This window comes from Rhamphochromis sp. 'chilingali' (genome assembly GCF_963969265.1).
Source record: "Rhamphochromis sp. 'chilingali' genome assembly, chromosome: 3".
NCBI lineage: Eukaryota > Metazoa > Chordata > Actinopteri > Cichliformes > Cichlidae > Rhamphochromis > Rhamphochromis sp. 'chilingali'.
In genome coordinates this window covers 5,785,766-5,807,127 of record NC_137931.1, presented here as the reverse complement: position 1 = coordinate 5,807,127, position 21,362 = coordinate 5,785,766, and the positions used below count along the sequence as shown (strand labels likewise).

At 41.7% G+C, this 21,362-nt stretch overlaps 2 protein-coding genes across 2 annotated transcripts in view; both read right to left on the bottom strand.

Moving 5' to 3' along the window:
* The window catches only part of LOC308393626 (voltage-gated delayed rectifier potassium channel KCNH8-like), a 55,340-nt gene that overhangs the window by 17,868 nt on the left and 16,110 nt on the right, over positions 1 to 21,362 (bottom strand). Inside the window, exons 2-10 of the mRNA XM_080877551.1 lie at positions 12,608 to 12,841; positions 12,367 to 12,498; positions 10,834 to 10,979; positions 9,886 to 10,144; positions 7,943 to 8,100; positions 5,432 to 5,639; positions 2,863 to 3,240; positions 2,156 to 2,355; positions 1,111 to 1,360 (exon numbers count right to left, since the gene is read on the bottom strand). Coding sequence (XP_080733677.1) covers positions 1,111 to 1,360; positions 2,156 to 2,355; positions 2,863 to 3,240; positions 5,432 to 5,639; positions 7,943 to 8,100; positions 9,886 to 10,144; positions 10,834 to 10,979; positions 12,367 to 12,498; positions 12,608 to 12,841 — 1,965 coding nt within the window. The remainder of the gene's footprint in view (positions 1 to 1,110; positions 1,361 to 2,155; positions 2,356 to 2,862; positions 3,241 to 5,431; positions 5,640 to 7,942; positions 8,101 to 9,885; positions 10,145 to 10,833; positions 10,980 to 12,366; positions 12,499 to 12,607; positions 12,842 to 21,362) is intronic.
* LOC308394467 (uncharacterized protein) lies at positions 13,993 to 19,253 on the bottom strand (the record flags this gene model as incomplete). The annotated part of the gene is made up of 3 exons (XM_080878825.1): positions 18,305 to 19,253; positions 17,502 to 18,190; positions 13,993 to 13,998 (listed from the first exon to the last, which is right to left on the bottom strand). Exons 1-3 carry the CDS (start codon positions 18,954 to 18,956, stop codon positions 13,993 to 13,995), a joined length of 1,347 nt encoding a protein of 448 aa, XP_080734951.1. The 5' UTR covers positions 18,957 to 19,253.

Below are 21,362 nucleotides of genomic sequence, written 5' to 3'. Positions count from 1 at the left end.
CCTACATTTGTGCTTGTGCACAAATGTCATACCGGAGCTGGCAAAGTGCCGCCACTGTTTAACTAACAGCTGACGTAAGCTTCTGCAACTAAACTGTTAGTTTCACCTGGATCACCTTTGGGTCATCTTTCTGTGCAAACATTTCACTCAATTTCCAATTCTCACTGCAGCACAAAGAGAGACCGTGCAACGGTAATGGCCACGAATGAAGAGCGGAAAGAGGTTTCGATGACTCGACTCGAGAGCAAACCTCCCATGACGGCTATCTGGCACTCAACGAAGGCAATAATGACAGCGCTCTTTTCCTCTGAAGCTCACTGAACTCTATTAATCATACAAAGAAATGACTGTAGGCCTCTTTAGCTCCATCCTCGTGCACTCTCAGATAAATACTGGTTTTTAAGCCTGTTTCCTGCCAAAATCAAGGAGAGCTTCTATGGTCTAGAGCACAGGTGTCGAGGGCTGGTGTCCTGCAGGTTTTAGATGTGTCCTTGATCCAACACGGTTTATCTAAATGGCTAAATGGCCTCTTATGCCTATATTTAACTCTTTCATTCTTGGACTCTTGGACATTAAAGACTTTGCATATGACTGGGTAGCATTAGCTGTTTATTGCCAATCGCCTGTGCCATTTATGTTCTTTTTTGCAGACATTTCAAGGAAATACATCACTTTTTGATCAGATTAGTATTTTGATAAGAGTTTGATTATTGGGTGGCCCCATTGGATTGCCTGGTTCTTAAGGGTCTTGCAGACTTTTTGACTTTGGGAATGGGTGCACTACATAAAGAACTGTCAGTACTCCTTTAGTCTCTCACAAACAGGGGGTCTGAACAGCAGGTGGGCAGACTGGGCTGTATGCTTGAGGTGACCATATTAAAAATCACCCTTCTCTATGACTTAAGACAGAGCCAAGGGTATAAACGTAAGCTTTTGGGTCACAGGGATAACTTGTGTGGACACCGACCTCATGGTTTAAAATTTTGGTCATGTTTAATATGAGCGTCTCTCATAGTAACAGTGTATATATGACAGAAAATAAGGAAACGTAATTTATGATTGAACTGTTTGGGTTTGTAGTCAAAATGAGCTGATTTTGTTTTTCTTTACCTAAAATGGCCAGCACAGTGTTGTCCTTCAGGACTTCCATGGAGCCGGAGCATACAAAGTAGATAGCCTGGAGCGCGTCACCCTGGCGGATGAGGAACTCCCCCGGAGCGCAAAAGGAGGTCTTGATGATCAGGGAGAGGGAGCGCAGACACCCCCTGCTGGCCGATTCAAAGAGCGGCAGCTGCAGCAGCTCTTTATTCAAGTGCATCGCGATGTCGGCTCTGAGCTCATCCGGGAAGTCCTTCAGCAGCTGAAGACGGAACGAGAACATGGCTCAATCTCTGCCTCAACTTCTGCTGCTGTTAGAGGCTTCTCAACTTTCTCTACCATCCTCTGAATGTAATGTGTGGGAAGGTGAAGGTAACAGCCAAAATAAAACCTTTTCACCTTCCCACATAGTCACAAGCAGCTGATACATGTATGTTCAGCAAGAGGTTTAAAGGCTTAAAATGTTTTTGCATATTTACTCACTCGCACGATCTCGCTGGTTTCTAAAGGGAAAGGCCTAATGTGGAAAAGGGGAAAACTTTGCAAGGAGGAAAGTTGCTGGTAGTCATGTCAAAAGTAAGAGCGTCTGTCCTCCATGATGTTATTTCTTAAAAAAAAAGACAGGATTATCTAGATTTAAAACCAACTGGTGGCAAAACACACCAGGAGTGAGTTTAGAGTCTGTGAGGCCATTAATCCGTTAAATTAAGATGGCTGCTCCAGCGTGAGAGAAACCAAACAAAAACCAAATCCTCTCAATGACTGGGAGCCGTGTTTTTTTTATATATATATTTATTTATTTTCTAGTCTGCCTGGAGGACAAGTCACCTCATCTGCACTTTCACTCCACTTTATCCCATTGTGGCTAATCCATGCTACAGAGGCCACATGTCCGTTTGAGAACGTTAAAGGATCAGTCTCACATTTGTTTCCATCTAGAATTCACTGAATTGGATGCACAAACACTCCTATGAGTTTTACTTTTGCCTCAGGGCAGCAGTACCTGAGATCTATCTTAGATTCCTGCACTATCAAGACCAAATGTCATCCTTCCTACCTCACTGACATCAATACCGTTGTTGACAGACCAGGTTGTCTGGAAACACTCCATCATGCGTTGCTCCAGCACCTTGGGTAACCTGTGCACACGAATAAAGTCCTTCAGGTCCTTGGTGCGGGTGTGGTAGAGGGAGCGACGTGAGTACATCCTCTGGATGATGGCGGTCACGTTACCAAAAACCACAGCATGCATTAATGCTGCAGAGGAGACAGAAAAACAGGTAAGAACACCTGAAAAGCTGCTCAGTGTGATGTTTTTTGCTGTACTTGAGGTACTTGTGTGAGTTCGCTTAACGTCCAGCATGAAATGTGCAGTGTGAGGTTTAAATAACTTGGGATTACTGGGCAAAAGTGGTATATATATATATATATATATATATATATATATATATAAATTTCCCCTTGTGGGACTAATAAAGGTATATCATATCATATGATATATATATATATTTGTTTTAACAGATTTTTTTTCCATATTTTGAAAACCAAGCATTAAATTTTACCACTTACACAGTTACTCATTTGCATAAAAAAGCAAAAAACAAACAAACAATGAGGTTTTGTATTTTAACGGAAAATTTTTTCCTACATAATATTTTTGGTTGTTGAAAAAACCCAACAGACAGACAGACAGACAGATATTTTTTATGGCTCAGGCTGTAAAGGGTTAAGAACATCTGATTTTGATGTTGAGGTTTTGCCCACCTCCGATCAGCATGGTGCAGATGGAGAAGATCTTCTCAGAGTCCGTGTTGGCCGAAACGTTGCCAAAGCCCACACTGGTCAGACTGCTCAGGGCAAAGTAGAGTGATGTCACGTAGGAGCTCCTGACAGACGGTCCGCCGCTCACTGTCATCCCTGAGCCATTCGGTGCCCTCACTCTGGTCTTGCTGCCATTCCACTGGCCTGAATCCAACACGCTCGCCCCGTTCAGTGGCTCCAAACTAGAGCCGTTCCACTGGCTGTAATTGCTTAGTCCTGCTGTCACAGTGTCTTGAGGCGATTCAGAGACTCCCAGCAGGGAGGTCAGCGGTGCCATAAAGTATGGCGTTCCCAAGCGTTTGGCCAGTTCATGGAGCCAGCCTGGTGGGGGAAGTGGGACAGTCCAGAAGAGTTTGTCAGTTTAATGAGAGTGCAACCGTGTTTGTTTGATGACCTTTACTAGAAGGCTTCATTAGCGGCGGTAACAAGCCTGGAAGGGTAGAGTCATTCCTTCAGCTTTGGTGTATGTGCATTTGGGAGTACACGTCTGACACAGCATGCAAGCATTTTAATGTCAGATTGTATTTATGCACAGTGCAAATAATAAGTCTCATTATCTGTCAGCTTGTGGCTGTTTTAACATTTTGACAGGAAGTCAAAGTCTCTTAGAAATTACTTACATCACAAGGGACTTCTCATATTTGCTTCACACTACTACTTAATCAACCACAGTAACGGGCATCACTTATATAAGCAGAGGTCATTCCTTGAACCCTAAATGGCTTTAAAATGATTAGGCATCCTAGTGGCGCACAATACCGATATAACATACTCTTATAATGCTTAAAAAAGTTCAACTATTATCTAGTCATATATTCATTTCACAAAACAGAAAACAGATGCAAAAATGGACAAAAACCTATGACTAGATCTGGAACAGGCTGTTCTTTAGTAGCCAAAGATACAATTTAAAATGTGATCTTTGCTAAGTTGTCTGTTATGTGTAGACACAACATCATCCCTATCCATCAGAAGATGGATGAGTACAGGGACTGTACAAAGCAGCCAAATAAGACTTTGAAAGACCTTCAGAAACCCTGGAGAACTATTGCTCAAGACCAATTTAACCTTCCTGCCTTCTTGGGACCTTTTTGTGCCACTGCTATGTGTTAAATGGCTGCCATTTCCACTGTGTTCAGTGGAATATAACCAAACTTGCCACAGGATAGTTTTTACCTGTCAATGTTAATATTCCAGTGTGAATTCCTTAAATCAGCCTAAAATGGCTGAGCAGCAGAAATCCCCACACCCATCACCCTGGGGACCATTTTCTGCCCATTGACTTCCATTATAAACGCTATTTTTCAACCCCAAATTATCATCATATGATTTTATTTTTTCTTCTTTTCTTGGATGTCAATGAAGACTTAGGGCCTTGAAGTTTTAATTTTTAAATTGCAAAAAAAATGCAAAGAAAATAATGGCAGGTCAAAATGTATGTTGGTGCCAATCTTTGGTCCATCTAAAGGCCTACTTATAATGACAATCACATATTACTTCAACTGGTTTTTTGTGGAAATATTTAGTTTCGTTTTTTGGTTTTTGGGGCTTATAACACAGGGCGCTCATGTAATAACACTGGGATTTGAAGGGTTAAAACAACGAAAATATAATTAAAACTTTACATGAATATTTCAGGGAGAAGTAGTTTTACAAGGTTGGCTAATTTAAAGTGGAATAAAATATGGATATATGGTCTTTTTATGGCGTGGCTGAGAATGGTCCCTAGGGTGATGGGTGTGAGTTTTTTAAAGGATGGCAGGAGGGTTAAACAACGTCCGTCTCCATGGACGCAAAATACAGAGACTTTTGTGCATTATTGTCTGCTCCCTTGTCTTCTTTCCTGCTGAGTCTCTATCAGAATATTGTAATTTCAAGAGTAAAACACAGCTTTTTGTCTGTAAACCCAGAGCTGACTTGTGTAGTGTTACATAAATAAACTGGTAAGAGAGCTTTTAAACCTCGTGTGCACAACTCTCATTAAGCCTGACTAGTGGAGAACAAGCCTGCTCATTGGAAGCAATTTGTGCAAGCTCAATTACCAACCCTATGATAAACGGCTGACCCACTTCTCCACCTTAGCCCACCCCACGTGTACATTTACATCCACGTGCATCTACAAATCAGAGAAAACCATATATCTTTAACCGCTGCTCACCATCGTCCTCCCTCTCTACTCTTTTGTCTCATTGCGCTTTGTTGCGTTAAATCGCTCAAACAGGATAAGCACCAGCACCACATGCACCTCGCAGTATTGTTGTTGTTTGGCACCGGTGAGCGCAGTAGGAGGGGAAACAGATCACCATAATTAGAAGTGTTTTCGCAGTGAAAGGACACACATACAAGCTGCACGTAGAAGAGTATCTTCATGCTTTGCTTCGGAGCATTTAAAATGACACGCACAATCTTTGATTGGGTCTGTCTCCCTGTCTCTTTGCTCTTTTGCTCCCCCATCTAATGAATCCCCGTAAATCTTTAAATGAAACCACAATACAGACACACAGACACGAACCTATATCCCAAGAGGTGAGGCTATTACTTTCGATCTCGCTGCGCCCAATGAAGTACCACACGCAGGCCATCCAGTGGGCCAGCAGTGCAAAGGTGGACATGAGCAGCGTGAGGACCACAGCGCTGTACTGGGAGTAACGATCCAGCTTCTGCAGGAGGCGTAAAAGGCGTAGCAGGCGCACCGTCTTCAGCATGTGAACGCCGAAGTTCTGGGAGTCAGAGACAGAAGGGAAGGCGAAAACTTGTAACGGGAAATATGACAAGTGGAGCTCATTAGGATGGGATTAGTTACTCTCAGATAGGTAGGGTAGAACATTTACCGTGACTTGAATTAGAAATAGTCAGGTTTAATCTTTTTCACATCTGGAGCTGGGGAAGGTTTGTAATTAGAAGTACTGGTAGACACTGACAGTCTTAATCAGTCACCTTGATAGTGAGCTATGTTACTGAGGGACCTGGTGCACAAACCTATTTACAGCACAGACAAACAGCAAAAACATGTCTCAGTATCCTTACAACACAGACGGAATTAAAATAGCCCAAGAAAATAAATTCAGAGCTGGTTCAAATTCAGTTGTAGCAGGCAGAGGAAGTCACTGATGTTATCATACTTTAGTGAAAACAGTCCTGATGCTCCCTCTTACCTCCTCAAACATGCTCACGATATTGATTTTTCTCATTCTGTGCAATTCCTTGCTCATTTCTGTGTCCAATTAGTAGCCTGTTCACTGGTTTCCACACATGCAAGATGGATTACACTACACAGAGACAAGAATTAATTCCAGAAACCTGGATGTGATTAAGAATCGGCAAAGAAGAAACAGGTGTGTGATTGCTCTGCTTTGCTCCTGTTTTAATCACAGGGGGGGGGGGGGGAGGGGGGGGGGGGGGGGGGGGGAGTTACAAAAATATGATGATGATAATCTAAAAAATAAATGATTAGAAAACAAACCAAAAAACCCCAACTCAGTGTCATGCTAATCACACACTGTACAGATCTGTCTTTAGTTGCATGGTTGTGTTGAACAAAAAACATCTGAAAAAAGTTAATTTTTTAAACAGGCACCTGTTATTATGATTTCCAGCTCCTCAGTTTTATTCTGGGACTTCACTAAAGTGGTGTTTGAATACCACATTTTTCTAATTTTGGTTCTGTACGTTACCACAATGAATTTTAAATGAAACAACTCAGATGCAGCTGAGGTGCAGACTTTCAGCTTTAATTTAGGAGGTTGAAAAAAAGGATTGCATAAAAGTCTAACACAATCCCATCATTTCAGGGGCTCAAAAGTAACCAGACAAATGAAATAACTGAAAATAGAGTCTTCATTTCTATGCGATGACAGCCTGAGGTCTTGAACTCATGGAAATCACCAGATGCTGGCTTTCCTCCTTTTTAATGCTATGCTAGGTCTTCACTGCAGCGGCTGTCAGTTGCTGTTTGTTTGTGAGGCTTTCTGTCTGAAGTCTAGTCTTCAACAAGTGACATGCATGCTCAATAGGGTTCAGATCAGGTGACTGACTTGACTGAGTAAGAATATTCCACTTCGTTGCTTTAATAAATCTCTGGGGGGTTTTTGGAGGACATACACTCTTCGATCTTTTGGGTCATCGCCCATCTGTATTATAAAATTTTAACTGCATTTTAGCTGAAAAAATAAAGTATATACACTCCACTTGTCACATCAGTACTTTAATTTTCTGTTTATAACATCAAGTGGTTAAGGATGCAACCAGGAAGCCTTAAAGAAGTGCCAGAAGTCTGGTCCTCCTTATCTAGAGTCCCACAGCCTTTTGGACTTGCAACCCCTGAAAGTACAGACATATCTCTTTATTAGAAACAGCACAATGGGGACATGAGCTGTAAATGCTCTATAAAAAAGTAGTAAAACAAAATAAATATTAGACCAAAGTAAAAAGTGTAGTGTAGCCTCATGTGCCAGTCGCAATGTTTTCTGCATGAACAGCTATCAGGATCTGCACTGAACATCATCTGGCTAATCTACTTGTCTCAAACGGTAATTTGTCCTCAGCGTACTCATTTATCAACTTAATTACCAGTTACCTAATAATGAGTTCTGGTTGATACTAACCCTCTCAGCTTTCCTCCTTTTTGAAGCCACTCTTGCAACAAATTTGCACAGGAAGAGCAACGTTTCAACAAAATATGGAACAAAAAGTTGTCAGTCACTTTTCAGTTCAGGTTTCTGTGAGTTTAAGTGCAGGCGTTGTCGTCTCGGTGACCACTGAGCATGTTCAGTTTAATTGCCTTATTAAATGAGCAGTGAAAGAGTTGAGCAGCAGGAGAGTGCTACTGATAAAAGAATGAGGTCTATGACCGCCAGCGGGGCCCTTAGAGCCACTACCTTCATGTCACGTGCACAAAAATGGATAAAAATCATAACTAAAGTATCACAAAAGCATAAGCAACAGTCAAGCAAGCAGGATTTATGCACCATGCCTCTATTCCAACCCTTGTGTAACCAACTAAAAGTCATTGCTGCAGACTCACCACACTGATATTGAAGGCATAGAGCAGGTCAAAGGGCAAGGCGGCAATCAGATCCACAGACAGCCAGGACGTGACGTAGTGAATATATATAGAACGGGCGTCGTAGACCACCTGACCTGACGTGCTCACGTAAGTTGTTCGGAAGTTCAACACGATATCTAGAACGAAGCACACGAAAGGCATCATTAAATCTGGAGATGACCCAGTTGGATGACCAAGACCAACCCAACTTCTATTGAAATAGAACTGGCTAGCAAAAAAAAAGGAACTCCACCTTCACCACAGACAAAACAAGAAAGAAAAAGAATGACATCACAAATGTAGGCTGAAATGCTTTAGCAGTGTGCCAAAACCTTAAAGTCTAATTGACTCTCCTTCTTGTGATTAATCAGTCACTTTCTTACCTAAAGCAACACTGTGTCAGTTTGGTAACTTTTACTTGCATTTTTTATGAGCAGTAGATGAGAAACTTGATACTGCAGCCATGCCTGTAGCATAAATATGAGGCTAAAGCCAGCAGCCAGTTACTCCGCAGAACCACAGGGACTGAGCTAGCACAACCAGTACCTGTAAATCAAACATGTATTGTGTTTGCTAAACCAGGGTTGTCAAACATAAGTCTCAGGGGCCAGAATCAACCCGCTTTTCTAAAGTCATTTGACGGCTATGGAAGGAAGCGCATGAAACTTAAATTATTTTAAAAATTATTTTTTGAAGGGTGGCATAAATTTTACTTTTATCTGTGTTTTCATAACTTAAAGGACCTTCTCCACGTTCATTCAAAATTCACCAGTAAATAAGTATAAGATAAACCATTAGATGACAGAAAGTTCCTGTTTTTTCACTGTTTAATTTTGAAATTTACAACAAAAAAAAAAAGAAAAAGAGGAGTTTCTGCCAATTTTCCATTTGATAATTACAGGACAGTGTGTGCAATGAGCTAACAGAACTTTTTCTGTAAGTTTATAGATTTATTTCTTAAGCCCATCATGCAGAAAAACTGAGATGTGTTGTTAAAATTTTCGGCAAAACTTACATTTTAACTACTGATTTTATCTACTGTTTTTTTTAATCGATTTTAAATCATGCTTTTTATTTGTTTTTGTTTTTTAATGTCTCTGTAAAGCACTTTGAATCACCTTGTTGTTGAATTGTTCTATATAAATAAACTTGCCTTGCCACAGTGGGCTGTACTTGGCCTACGATGTAAACTGAGTTTGACATTGCCGCTCTAAACAAAGCCAAATGGAAAAAAAAAAGAAAAAAGAAAACCCTGTCTTGCTTGTTTGTTTTTTCACTTTAACTTTTAAACAGGGCAAAACTTGCTGTTTCTTCCTGTTTAAAGTGTTTATGCTAACCAGCTGCTGGCAGCAGTTGTGCACTAGTTTCCTCAGTTTTAATGTTGCTCTCCCCAAAAAAAAGTCTGTATAAAAGAGATAATGACACAGCTGCCTACACGAGTGACTAATGTGAGCTCCTGGTGGCTTTTAAAGCAGTCTGATCTTACAAGTTCCACTTCCAGACTGACCCAGATTACCTAAACACAAACTGTATTCATGTTTTGGTACAAATGGAACAAAACACAGGCCTGGGTGACAAGGTTGGTGCAGCTGCAATGGGAGATGTAGAGTCACATGGACACTAACAGCCGCTTTTGACTGAAGGGACTTTTCGAGAGGTCAGGAGAGTGGGTATCATTTGTCTCACAGACTGTTTAACGCAAACTTTTATGGGATTTGGGCCTTTGTAAATACTTTTGTGTGACTTCTATATGGATCCTTGATCATTTCAGGCTCATATTATATTCACCATTCATAGATGTTTCCACCAGAAAAAAAAGGTGCTCATTTTTAAGTATGGTTCATAAAATTGGATAGAAAATGATAGGAGTTAAAAGAGAAATGACTGGCAGAGAGAGGGGAAGCATCTTAAAACGGGCTTACCAATGATAAAAAGTATCTCCACCAAGATATCGCTGACACTCGGTGGGTTTCGCGCTGCCGAGCCGCCGTCCTCTCGTATTTCCACAGCTGTGAAGCAAACGTTATAGGGAACTGTGATGGCCACGTAGAAAGTGGCCAACAAGATCAGCCAATCCCAGCCGGCCTTGAATGCACCGTAGTGAAGGAGGATGAAACGGGATTTTTGGACATCGGCCACCTTATACTCGGGGACAGGGTTCGCATTGGCTCCGAGAACGCTCTTGATGTGTAGCATGGAAAAACACACATGAGAATTAATGGGCATAAATTAACAGTATTAGCATTATATATCTGCCAAGTTAACAATGGGGAGTGGCTTTTCATCTCCATTAAATATTTCATCTTTAGCACTAGATGTGAAGGTATAATTTATGGTTCCACTGGATTGGCGTGATTGAGACTTATATCGCCATCAAATCTAAATAAAATTGGCCAAGCTGAAGACAAATGGCTATTCCGACTGCTCCTCGCATGTTGGAGGCAGTTTGGCAGTCTTTATGTCATTAAAGGTTGCTTAAATTTACAAGCCTTCATCTTTTTGAATTGATATGCAGATCACAATCACAAGCAAAGCTCTTGAAACCATGACAACCCTCTTAATCAGTAAAGCCAGTAAACCCCTGACACCTTATATGGCGCTTCAGTTGCACTCTCCTGGAGGCTGCAGCTTTCCCTACAGACAAAACATGCTGATGACACTGCGACTTTTGGCCTTACTAAAGGCTTAGTCAGGGTTTGAAAGTCTGTGACGGGGTATTTATATTTAAAATGGCGCATCCTCTGTGCATATTTTATTGATACTTAGCAAAGGAGAATTGTGACTGTAGAGTAAAAGTCAGAGGTCACTGAACTTTAAAAAAAAGGCATTGGCTGTGAATAATTTAAACCACCAAACACAGCACATCTCACATTGTTGATCTTCAGCTTGCTCTTGGTTTTGTCCTGTTTCTGCAGGTGTCCCGACAGCTGATAGAGGACAGCCCGACTGCGCCGGCGCTCCATGTTACAGCCTGAGGGGCAGCTGATCTGGCGAATCTCCAGACCAGTTTCCTCATCTGAGAGCAAGGGCACACAATAGGAGAACAAAGCACTAATGTGGCAGAAACTCTCACCGTGCTAACCTGCACATGCCTATAACTGAATCTAAAAGGAGGCAAATGAGAGATAGCTTGAGGACGACTGTTGTCTGGTTTAATTGAGCAACATTATGAACATTGTAGTAGTTTGGCTCCACCGAGATCTGTAATCTAAAGCTAATATGTTTCACTTTAGGTCGTGGCTGTTCACCATAGCTATGGAGAGCCATAATCTAAATGTCTGAGGTCGTGTAAAACACTACACTAATACGTGAGGTGATGACAGCATTAGATTAGTGGAGCGATGCTGTACATTTACTCCCTGCTGCTGTGGAGCTGGTTGTTATGTCTTTACATCCCTCAACCACACATACAGAAAAGTTTTCAGCACATAGCAAATCCCCTCCAGTTGAAACAAAACAGAAAAACTGGCGATGAATTCACTGTAAAGTAGGTCTGTCTGATATTCCCATGTTGGTGTTCGTCAGCGTTGCAACTGACCAGTCACGCTGTTGTGATGTCATAGCTTTGGAATATGGAGGAAAAGGAAAAACCAAATGCCTTTGTTTATATAAAACTCAGCATTTCAGGTGTTTTCTTTAAGAATTCATACAATATAATAAATATTTTATCAAGTCAGGTTTCTCACGTTGGGTTCCTCGTGACAGTAAGCTAACGTCTTGGCTAACGCTAACTGAATGCATCTGAATGCTAAGACAGTGTAAACAAGTCAGCTGCGATGCTGATTTTGGACCAACGTTGTCACCGACATAGGAATATTAGACCATGTGAAAATGTAAGTGTCCACTTTGGATATTTTCAGATAAACAGTCAAAGTGGCACAGAGGAATCTCGATATGTGCTTTAAGTATTTGATGTTAACAGTAAGTTTGCCCAAAATTTACTGCTTGGGAAAGCAGGAGAATCGACTTGTTTGTGTTCTGTGATAAGCTGCACTGATTCATTCATAAAGCTCCATCAGACCTTTAGATAGACAGCTGCAGCAGCTCTGCGTTTGCTCGAACCACTAGCATTATTTACAGCTCATCATGTGCAACGCGTTCACATGTCACTGTATGCTCACATCATGTTCTTTAAATGCAAAGTGTATTTGTTCAGTGAATATGTGCTGGCGCATTCATGCACAGCACTGTGCTTATGTGTTTTCTAAGTCCATGCACAATAGTCCAAAGGATGTTGTTTTTATTTGACCCCTTCTCTCTAAAGGAATCATATGAACTGATCGGCTCTTTGCCATCTTTCTCGACAGAACTGACAGCAGGTACGTGAAGTAGGTAGTTTGACTGATTCTCGTTAATGCCTTGCTCATTTCACGTGAATTGGACAGGGAGTGGATGGTGCTCACCAATGTCAGATTCATTGTCACGGTCCTGGTCCTTGTTTTCTGTGATGTCCTTATGTGAGACCAGGAACAGAACCACCTCGCCCTTCTCGTTCTTGATGGGAACAATGTCCAACAGACACCAGAACTTAGAGCCTTTTCAAGGAAAAGAGATCAGAACACAGACACATATTGGTTTGGAAAAAAGAAATACTGCACTAAACACTATTTAACTTGTCAGTCTGCTCCAGCAGCCGAGTCTTACCGCTCTTCTTGTACAGAATGATTTCAGTCTTGAACTCCCGGCGTTCATCCAGAGCTTTTTGCATCTGTGTGGTGAGAGGGTTGCTGGTCTCACTCCCGTACAGAAAGTGACACATGCAGCTCTTCTGCATCAGCTCGCCGCGGGCAAAGCCGGTCAGTTCGCAGAAGCCATCGGAGCAGTAGACAATGGGATAGAGAGACTGGACCTGAGCATTCCCCAGGACGAAGTTGCTGTCTGAGCGGAAGGAAGATGGGAAAGTGATGGAGCAAAGTCACAAGGGAGGAAAAAGGAGAAACATAATCAAGGTAAGAGTGTAAGAAAACTGGAGAGCAGTTAGAGGACAAAAGAACAAAACCAGAAAGCTCAAGTCGTTCTCTCTTGTTGTTAAATGCTGATAAAATACTTAATTACCACCAAACAACAGCTTAAACCAGCTGAGGCTGGGAGCTGTGCCTTTAAGGATTTGTTTTGCTGTGCATCCTGTCACATTTATGCACCACGTTGTGGGGTCAGCACCTACAGGTTCACCAAGATTATTCAAAAGGTATCGCATTAAAATTTCATCCACGGCTGTCTTTTCTTTTTTTCTTTCAGTACTCACTCTCGCTGCGTGTTTGGCTCTAAAAGGCTTCTTCTCACTTTGAAGAGCTGTCCTCAAGGAGAATTTAACATGCCTGCTGCTTTTCAATGAACTTCAAAAAAAATAATCATCTCCTTTACTTTGTTCGTCTTCTGCACCTCCCGTGCATTATCATTTTTTTCTTATTATCTTCAGCTGTTTTTTTGTTTTGTTTTTAATCACATATTTTATGATTTGGGGCCACATCAATTTATCCTTACTTAACCTTTAAATAGTTTCAGACTGAAATTAGCAACAGTATTTTCTTCTTTGTGTCGGCTTTGGCCAGTAGTTAACATTGTTAAGATTTTTATATTACTCTGTTAATTTGAAATCATCTCTTTGCAGGTTTCTATATTCATTATAATTTTTTTTGAATCGTCATGTGGCTACAACATTCTACTCTGAGAAAATTTACATTGCACAGTCTTATTATGTGCCTGCCCTCCACCATTTATATGCTATCGTTGGGAGGTTTCAGTGATTTATTTATTTAATTTCTTTTCCCAAAAGTAGACATTTTGAGATTTTAAAGTAAGCTTTAGCTGTTATAATATCATAAAAACTAGTTACATAACACCTAACCATTTAGCTATTATATAAATACTGACATATCCAATTTTTAAAGCTATATAATATATTAATAGTTAGCCATAGCTCAGTTACTAAACTAAAATTAATTCTGTGTGATACATTTTTCTATAATTTCTTTTAATATATGCTCATATGAATTACTATGAGGAATTTAGACTGACTTGGATAAAGTCTACAGCTAGATAACATAAGGCAAGGCAAGGCAAGGCAAGGCAAGTTTATTTGTATAGCACAATTCAACAACAAGGTGATTCAAAGTGCTTTACAGAGACATTAGAAACAAGAACAAATAAAAAGCATGATTTAAAATTGAATAAAACAAGCAAATAAACTAACTAACTAGTTAACAAACAAACAAACAACAGTATATAAAATCAAAACAGATAAAATCAGAACAGTAGATAAAATCAGTAGTTAAATGTAAGTTTTGAAATTTAAGCTTAAAAGTGTGGATTTGGTGCTTTATTCAAATGCAGCTGAGAACAGGTGAGTCTTCAACCTGGATTTAAATAAACTGAGTGTTTCAGCTGATCTGAGGCTTTCTGGGAGTTTGTTCCAGATATAAGGAGCATAAAAGCTGAATGCAGCTTCTCCGTGTCTGGTTCTGACTCTGGGAACTGATAAAAGACCGGATCCAGATGACCTGAGGGATCTGGATGGTTCATACTGGGTCAGGAGGTCATTGATGTATTTTGGTCCTAAACCATTCAGAGCTTTATAGGCCAGCATCAGAACTTTAAAGTCTATCCTCTGACGGACAGGCAGCCAGTGTAAGGACCTCAGAGCTGGACTGATGTGGTCCACTTTTTTGGTCTTAGTGAGGACTCGAGCAGCAGAGTTCTGAATGAGCTGTAGTTGTCTGACTGATTTTTTAGGTAGACCTGTAAAGATGCTGTTACAGTAATCAAGCCTACTAAAGATGAATGCATGGACTAGTTTTTCCAGGTCCTGTTGAGACATCAGATCTTTTATCCTTGATATATTCTTGAGGTGATAGTAAGCTGACTTTGTTATTGTCTTAATGTGTTTTTCTAAGTTTAGGTCTGCATCCATCACTACACCCAAATTTCTCGCGTGGTTTGTGGTTTTTAGATGTATAGATTGAAGTTCTCTGGTGACCTGTAATCGTTTTTCTTTGGCGCCAAAGACTATTACCTCAGTTTTGTTTTTGTTTAGCTGGAGAAAATTGTGGCACAACCAGTCATTGATTTCCTCAATGCATTTACCAAGAGCCTGTACAGGGCCTCGGTCTCCTGGTGACATTGTGATATATATTTGTGTGTCATCTGCATAGCTGTGATAGTTTATTTTGTTGTTGTTTATAATCTGTGCCAGTGGGAGCATGTAGATGTTAAACAGAAGGGGTCCCAAGATGGAACCTTGGGGAACTCCACATGTGATACTTGTCTGCTCAGATGTGAAGTTACCTATTGATACAAAGTATTTCCTGTTTTCTACGTATGTTTTGAACCAGTTTAGTACAGTTCCTGAAAGACCTGTCCAGTTCTCCAGTCGTTTGAGTAATATGTTGTGGTCAACTGTATCAAATGCTGCACTGAGATCCAGTAAAACTAGGACTGACATTTTTCCACTGTCTGTATTCAGACATATGTCATTAAACACTTTTGTCAGAGCGGTTTCAGTGCTGTGGTTCTGTCTAAAACCTGACTGGAAGGCATCGTAGCAATTATTCTGTTTTAAGAAGTAACTGAGCTGTTGGGAAACTGCTTTTTCAATTATCTTACTTAAAAACGGGAGATTTGAGATCGGCCTGTAGTTGTTCATTTGTGTCTTGTCAAGATTGTCCTTTTTCAGTATAGGTTTGATTACAGCAGTTTTTAGTGATTCTGGAAACACACCTGATAATAAAGAAAAGTTGACGATCTGTAACAGGTCTGACTCTAAAGTCTTTGAGACCTTTTTGAAAAAACTTGTTGGCAGGACATCTAAACAGCAGGAGGAGGAGTTCAGTTGACCTAAGATGTCCTCCAGGTCTTTGCTGTTAATAGGTTGAAACTGTTTCATGGTGTTTAAACAGTTTTTTGGTGGACACAGTACATATCCTGGATCTGCTGTTGATGTACCAATTGCTTGTCTAATTTTTTGGATTTTTTCAGTGAAGAATTTGGCAAAGTCATTGCAGGCCATGGTCGAATGAAGTTCAGCTGCCACTGACACAGGAGGGTTTGTTAGCCTGTCAACTGTAGAAAATAAGACCCGAGCATTATGGCTGTTTTTAGTGATGATGTCAGAGAAGTAGGACCTCCTTGCATTCCTCAGTTGTAAATTATAATTGTGAAGTTTCTCTTTATAAATGTCACAATGAACCTGGAGGTTTGTTTTTCTCCATCTGCGCTCAGCTTTCCTACACTCTCTTTTTTCATTTTTCACCAGTGTGGAGTTTCTCCATGGAGACTTTTTCCTTCCAGAGATAACCTTCACCTTAATGGGAGCAATAGTGTCCATTACATTTAACATGTTAGCATTGAAGCTATTGACGAGCTCATTGACTGACCCTCTGGGCAGGTCAGGTGTTAATGGGAAGACCTGGTTAAAAATTGCACTACTGTGTTCAGTTATACACCGTTTTGTGATCACTGTTGTTGATATATTTATGTGGGCTGAGATTTTACTTTCAAAGAAAACACAGTAATGATCAGACAGGCCCACATCAGACACAGTAATGTTTGAAATGCTCAGGCCTTTGGAGATCAGTAGGTCAAGAGTGTGTCCTCTATTATGTGTGGCCTCTGTTACATGCTGAGTCAGCCCAAAGTTGCCCAGAGTGTTACTCAGGTCTTTAGTCCCTTTGTCCTGAGGGTTGTCCACATGAATGTTAAAATCCCCAGCAATAATTACACAGTCAAAATCAACACAGATCACAGACAGCAGTTCACTGAGGTCATTAAAAAAGTCTGTGCAGTATTTGGGAGGCCTGTAAACATTAAGAAACACAACTTTGGATGGGGCCTTCAGCTGTAAAGCCACATATTCAAAAGACTGAAAACTTCCAGGAGATAGCTGCTTACATTGAAATGATTCATTAAATAAGACAGCAACCCCTCCTCCTCTCCTGCTCGCCCTGACCTCATTGATAAAACTGTAGTTAGGAGGGGTCGTCTCGATGAGAACAGCTCCACTGTTATTTTGGTCCAACCAAGTTTCAGTTAAAAACATAAAATCAAGGCTGTGCTCAGTGATTAAATCATTAATTAAAAATGTTTTCCCAGCTAGAGATCTAATGTTTAATAAAGCCAACTTAAGTGTTTTAGAGGTATTACTTGTCCCCTCATGTTTGGGAGCAGTCTGTGGCACACAAGGTATGTTTACTATGTTTAAAGATCTTTTAGAGTGCAGCTCTCTGTGTTTTGACCAGGCCACATGTCTCCTGTCACCTAAAAGTACAGAAATTTTAAAACCTTCTAGTAAACAGGGTCCCAGCTTCTCCTGGGAAAAGTCATCACTGCCATAATCCTCACAGCCCGGACCCTTCACACATCACGCATCAGACTGCGGAGACAGGGCATGAAGAGGAACTAAGGGGGGCGAGGCTGGGCAATGTGACTTCGATTGCTCTGTTGAGGGTGGGGCTCGATGGCGAACCTTTGGCCGCTCTGGTGGGGGGTTTATGGGGGACAAAAAGGGATTGGGACGGGGGGTAGATCTGAGCCCAGCATTGACCCGCTCCATCATCTCCTCAGTGAATTTCAGGTGTGGGGAGGAGGGAGAAAGGGAGGGGGAGGAGGGTGATGGCCTGTCAGGGGTTTGGGGGACTGGGGAAGGTCGTGGTCCCTTGTCCTGGTCGTTGGTGTTGTTGAGAGAGTTGGAGGCAAATAGGGACCCCTCTTCTTGCCTTAGATGTCTCTCCTTTCTGAGGCTCTTCCTCAGATGCCATGGATGACTCTCCTTTCTGAGGCTCTTCCCGGGTGGGGGCAAATGGAGCTCCTCCTCAAGGTTTCTGCTGGGCTTTGTCTGTTCTTGGAGTACTGTTTGTTCCTCTTTATGAGATAACTCCTCGTTTATCTCAGCCTTGGCACCAAGCACGGATGGATGACGTATGGAATAAAACAAGTTGGAGGTGAACAGTTTCACCCCTGACTTGTTAAAATTAAATCCATTTGCTTTGAACAGATGCCTGCGTTCCCAAAAAATATTAAAGTTGTCGATAAAATGCACTGAGTGGTCAGCACATGCTGATATAAGCCATTTATTCAGTGTAAACAACCTGCTGAATCTCTCGTCTCCTCCTCTGACCGGCGGTACAGGTCCACTGATGAATACAGCTGCATTCAGAGAGTTTACAGTATTTAATAATCCAGTAAAGTCCCGTTTCAGAACCTCCGACTGTTGTTTGGACACATCGTTTGACCCTGTATGCAGAACAATGTTTGTCACAGTTGGATATTCATCTGCAATTTGAAGAATTCTCTCCTTCAGGTTGTTGACCATATCGTTAGGAAAGCAGAGGACTTTAGTGTTCTTACCGCACATCCTTTGTACATCCTTTACGGCAGAGTCACCCACAATCAGAGTTTCAGGCCTAGCCTTTAGCTTTCCCTGTGGCCTTTCACTTTTCAACAGATTTTCAGACCTTATTTCGCTGCTTTTAGATGGATGGTTGTCCGATATAGATCCAGGGTCCTTTGATAGTGGAGCAAATCTGTTCTGCAGTTTCACATTCAGTTGTTTTGGAGGTTTGTTGTTAACCTTCCTATTCACGGTTGTCCAGTCCTGTTTCCTCCCGTATACAGGGGTAGAAGAGCTTCTCTGTCTCGTAGGAAGTGAAGGCCAGTCGGTTTCAGAGATTTCAGCTCGCTGTGCCCTGCCTGTGATACGTCCTCCCCCTTCCAGGAGACATGATTTATGTCTTGGTTTTGCACCAAGACAGTCTAAGGGGGGATTATCACTTGAGGATTTATAATAATGCACAGAGTCTACTTTCTTGGTCATGTTATCTGTGCTCCTTAGCTGTGTACTAGCTTGCTCATCGCCATTGTTTTGAATCAAAGGCAAGGTTGTTTCATTTCCACACAGTCCATTTACCTCCACGTTTACTTCTAAGCGATGAATTTTTGTCTCCAGTACTGCAATCTTCTGCAGGAGGCTGTGGTAGTCATCTGTGGAGAGGGAAGGCATCTTGTTGCTAGTTAGCCTAGCGGTTAGCACCTTTCCAGGCTATTGAGGCTGCTCGGTGCCCAGACGCTGTAATCAGGCTTCAGCTGTGTCTAGGCCACAGACACACGGAGCGCTGAGGATAAGGTAACCATAAAATGTTGCTGTTTCTGTTAAGAACACTCTAGTCCTAATGATCTACAAGTGTCCAGAAGTTATCGCAGGTAAGCTCACACGGAAAAAAGGGAAAAAATCAGCATAAAAATCAATAAAAATCAATATAAGAAGCAAAGCATTCAAGAGCAAAGAGATGAAGCGTCCACACTCACAAAGGGGAGGAGCAAAAAGTAAAACCACAGACTGTATATAAGTGATGGATGCAGTGGTGTCTTTGATTAAAATCCTATTTAATGGCCAGCAGGAAGTGACTCCAAAAAGATCCCAGAGATGCTGAGCACTTGTTGGCCCTTTTGCCTTCACTCTGTGGTCCATCTCATCCCAAACCATCTTGATTGGGTTTAGGTCAGGTGACTGTGGAGGCCAGCACTCACTCCCCTCATTGGTCAAATAGCCCTTACACACTTGACGTGTGTTTGGGGTCATTGTCCTGTTAAAAAATAAACAATGGCCCAACTAAACGCAAACTTGTTGGGATGGCATGTCGTTGCAGGATGCTGTGGTAGCCATGCTGGTTCAGTGTGCCTTCAGTTTTTAATAAATCACCAGCAAAGCACCCCCACACCTCCTCCTCCATGCTTCACGGTGGGAACCATGCATGTAGAGACCATCAGTTCACCTTTTCTGCATCGCATAAGACATGCCAGGTGGAAACAAAGATCTCAAATTTGGACTCATTAGGCCAAAGCAAAGATTTCCACTGGTCTAATCTCCATTCCTTGTGTTTCTTGTGACCAAACAAATCTCTTCTGCTTGTTGCTTTTCCTTAGTAGTTTTTTCTGACCACAAAGGCCTGATTTGTGTGAATCAGGCCTTTGTGGTCAAATGTGGTCTCCTCTGAACAGTGGATGTAGAGATGTGTCTGCTACTGGAACACTGTGTGGCATTTACAGTGGCTTGCAAAAGTATTCGGCCCCCTTGAACTTTTCCACATTTTGTCACATTACAGCCATAAACATGAATCAATTTTATTGGAATTCCACGTGAAAGACCAACACAAAGTGGTGCACACGTGAGAAGTGGAACAAAAATCATACATGATTCCAAACATTTTTTATAAATAAATAACTGCAAAGTGGGGTGTGCGTAATTATTCAGCCCCCTGAGTCAATACTTTGTAGAACCACCTTTTGCTGCAATTACAGCTGCCAGTCTTTTAAGGTCTGTCTCTACCAGCTTTGCACATCTACAGACTGAAATCTTTGCCCATTCTTCTTAGCAAAACAGCTCCAGCTCAGTCAGATTAGATGGGCAGCGTTTGTGAACAGCAGTTTTCAGATCTTGCCACAGAGTCTCGATTGGATTTAGATCTGGACTTTGACTGGGCCATTCTAACACATGGATATGTTTGCTTTTAATCCGTTCCATTGTTGCCCTGGCTTTATGTTTAGTGTCGTTGTCCTGCTGGAAGGTGAACCTCCGCCCCAGTCTCAAGTCTTTTGCAGACTCCAAGAGGTTTTCTTCCAAGATTGCCCTGTATTTGGCTCCATCCATCTTCCCATCAACTCTGACCAGCTTCCCTGTCCCTGCTGAAGAGAAGCACCCCCAGAGCATGATGCTGCCACCACCATATTTGACAGTGGGGATGGTGTGTTCAGACTGATGTGCAGTGTTAGTTTTCCACACATAGCGTTTTGCATTTTGGCCAAAAAGTTCCAATTTGGTCTCATCTGACCAGAGCACCTTCTTCCACATGTTTGCTGTGTCCCCCACATGGCTTGTGGCAAACTGCAAATGGGACTTCTTATGGTTTTCTGTTAACAATGGCTTTCTTCTTGCCACTCTTCCATAAAGACCAACTTTGTGCAGTGCACGACTAATAGTTGTCCTATGGACAGATTCCCCCACCTGAGCTGTAGATCTCTGCAGCTCGTCCAGAGTCACCATGGGCCTCTTGGCTGCATTTCTGATCAGCGCTCTCCTTGTTCGGCCTGTGAGTTTAGGTGGACGGCCTTGTCTTGGTAGGTTTACAGTTGTGCCATACTCCTTCAATTTCTGAATGATGGCTTGATCAGTGCTCCGTGGGATGTTCAAGGCTTGGGAAATCTTTTTGTAGCCTAAGCCTGCTTTAAATTTCTCAATAACTTTATCCCTGACCTGTCTGGTGTGTTCTTTGGACTTCATGGTGTTGTTGCTCCCAATATTCTCTCAGACAACCTCTGAGGCCATCACAGAGCAGCTGTATTTGTACTGACATTAGATTACACACAGGTGCACTCTATTTAGTCATTAGCACTCATCAGGCAATGTCTA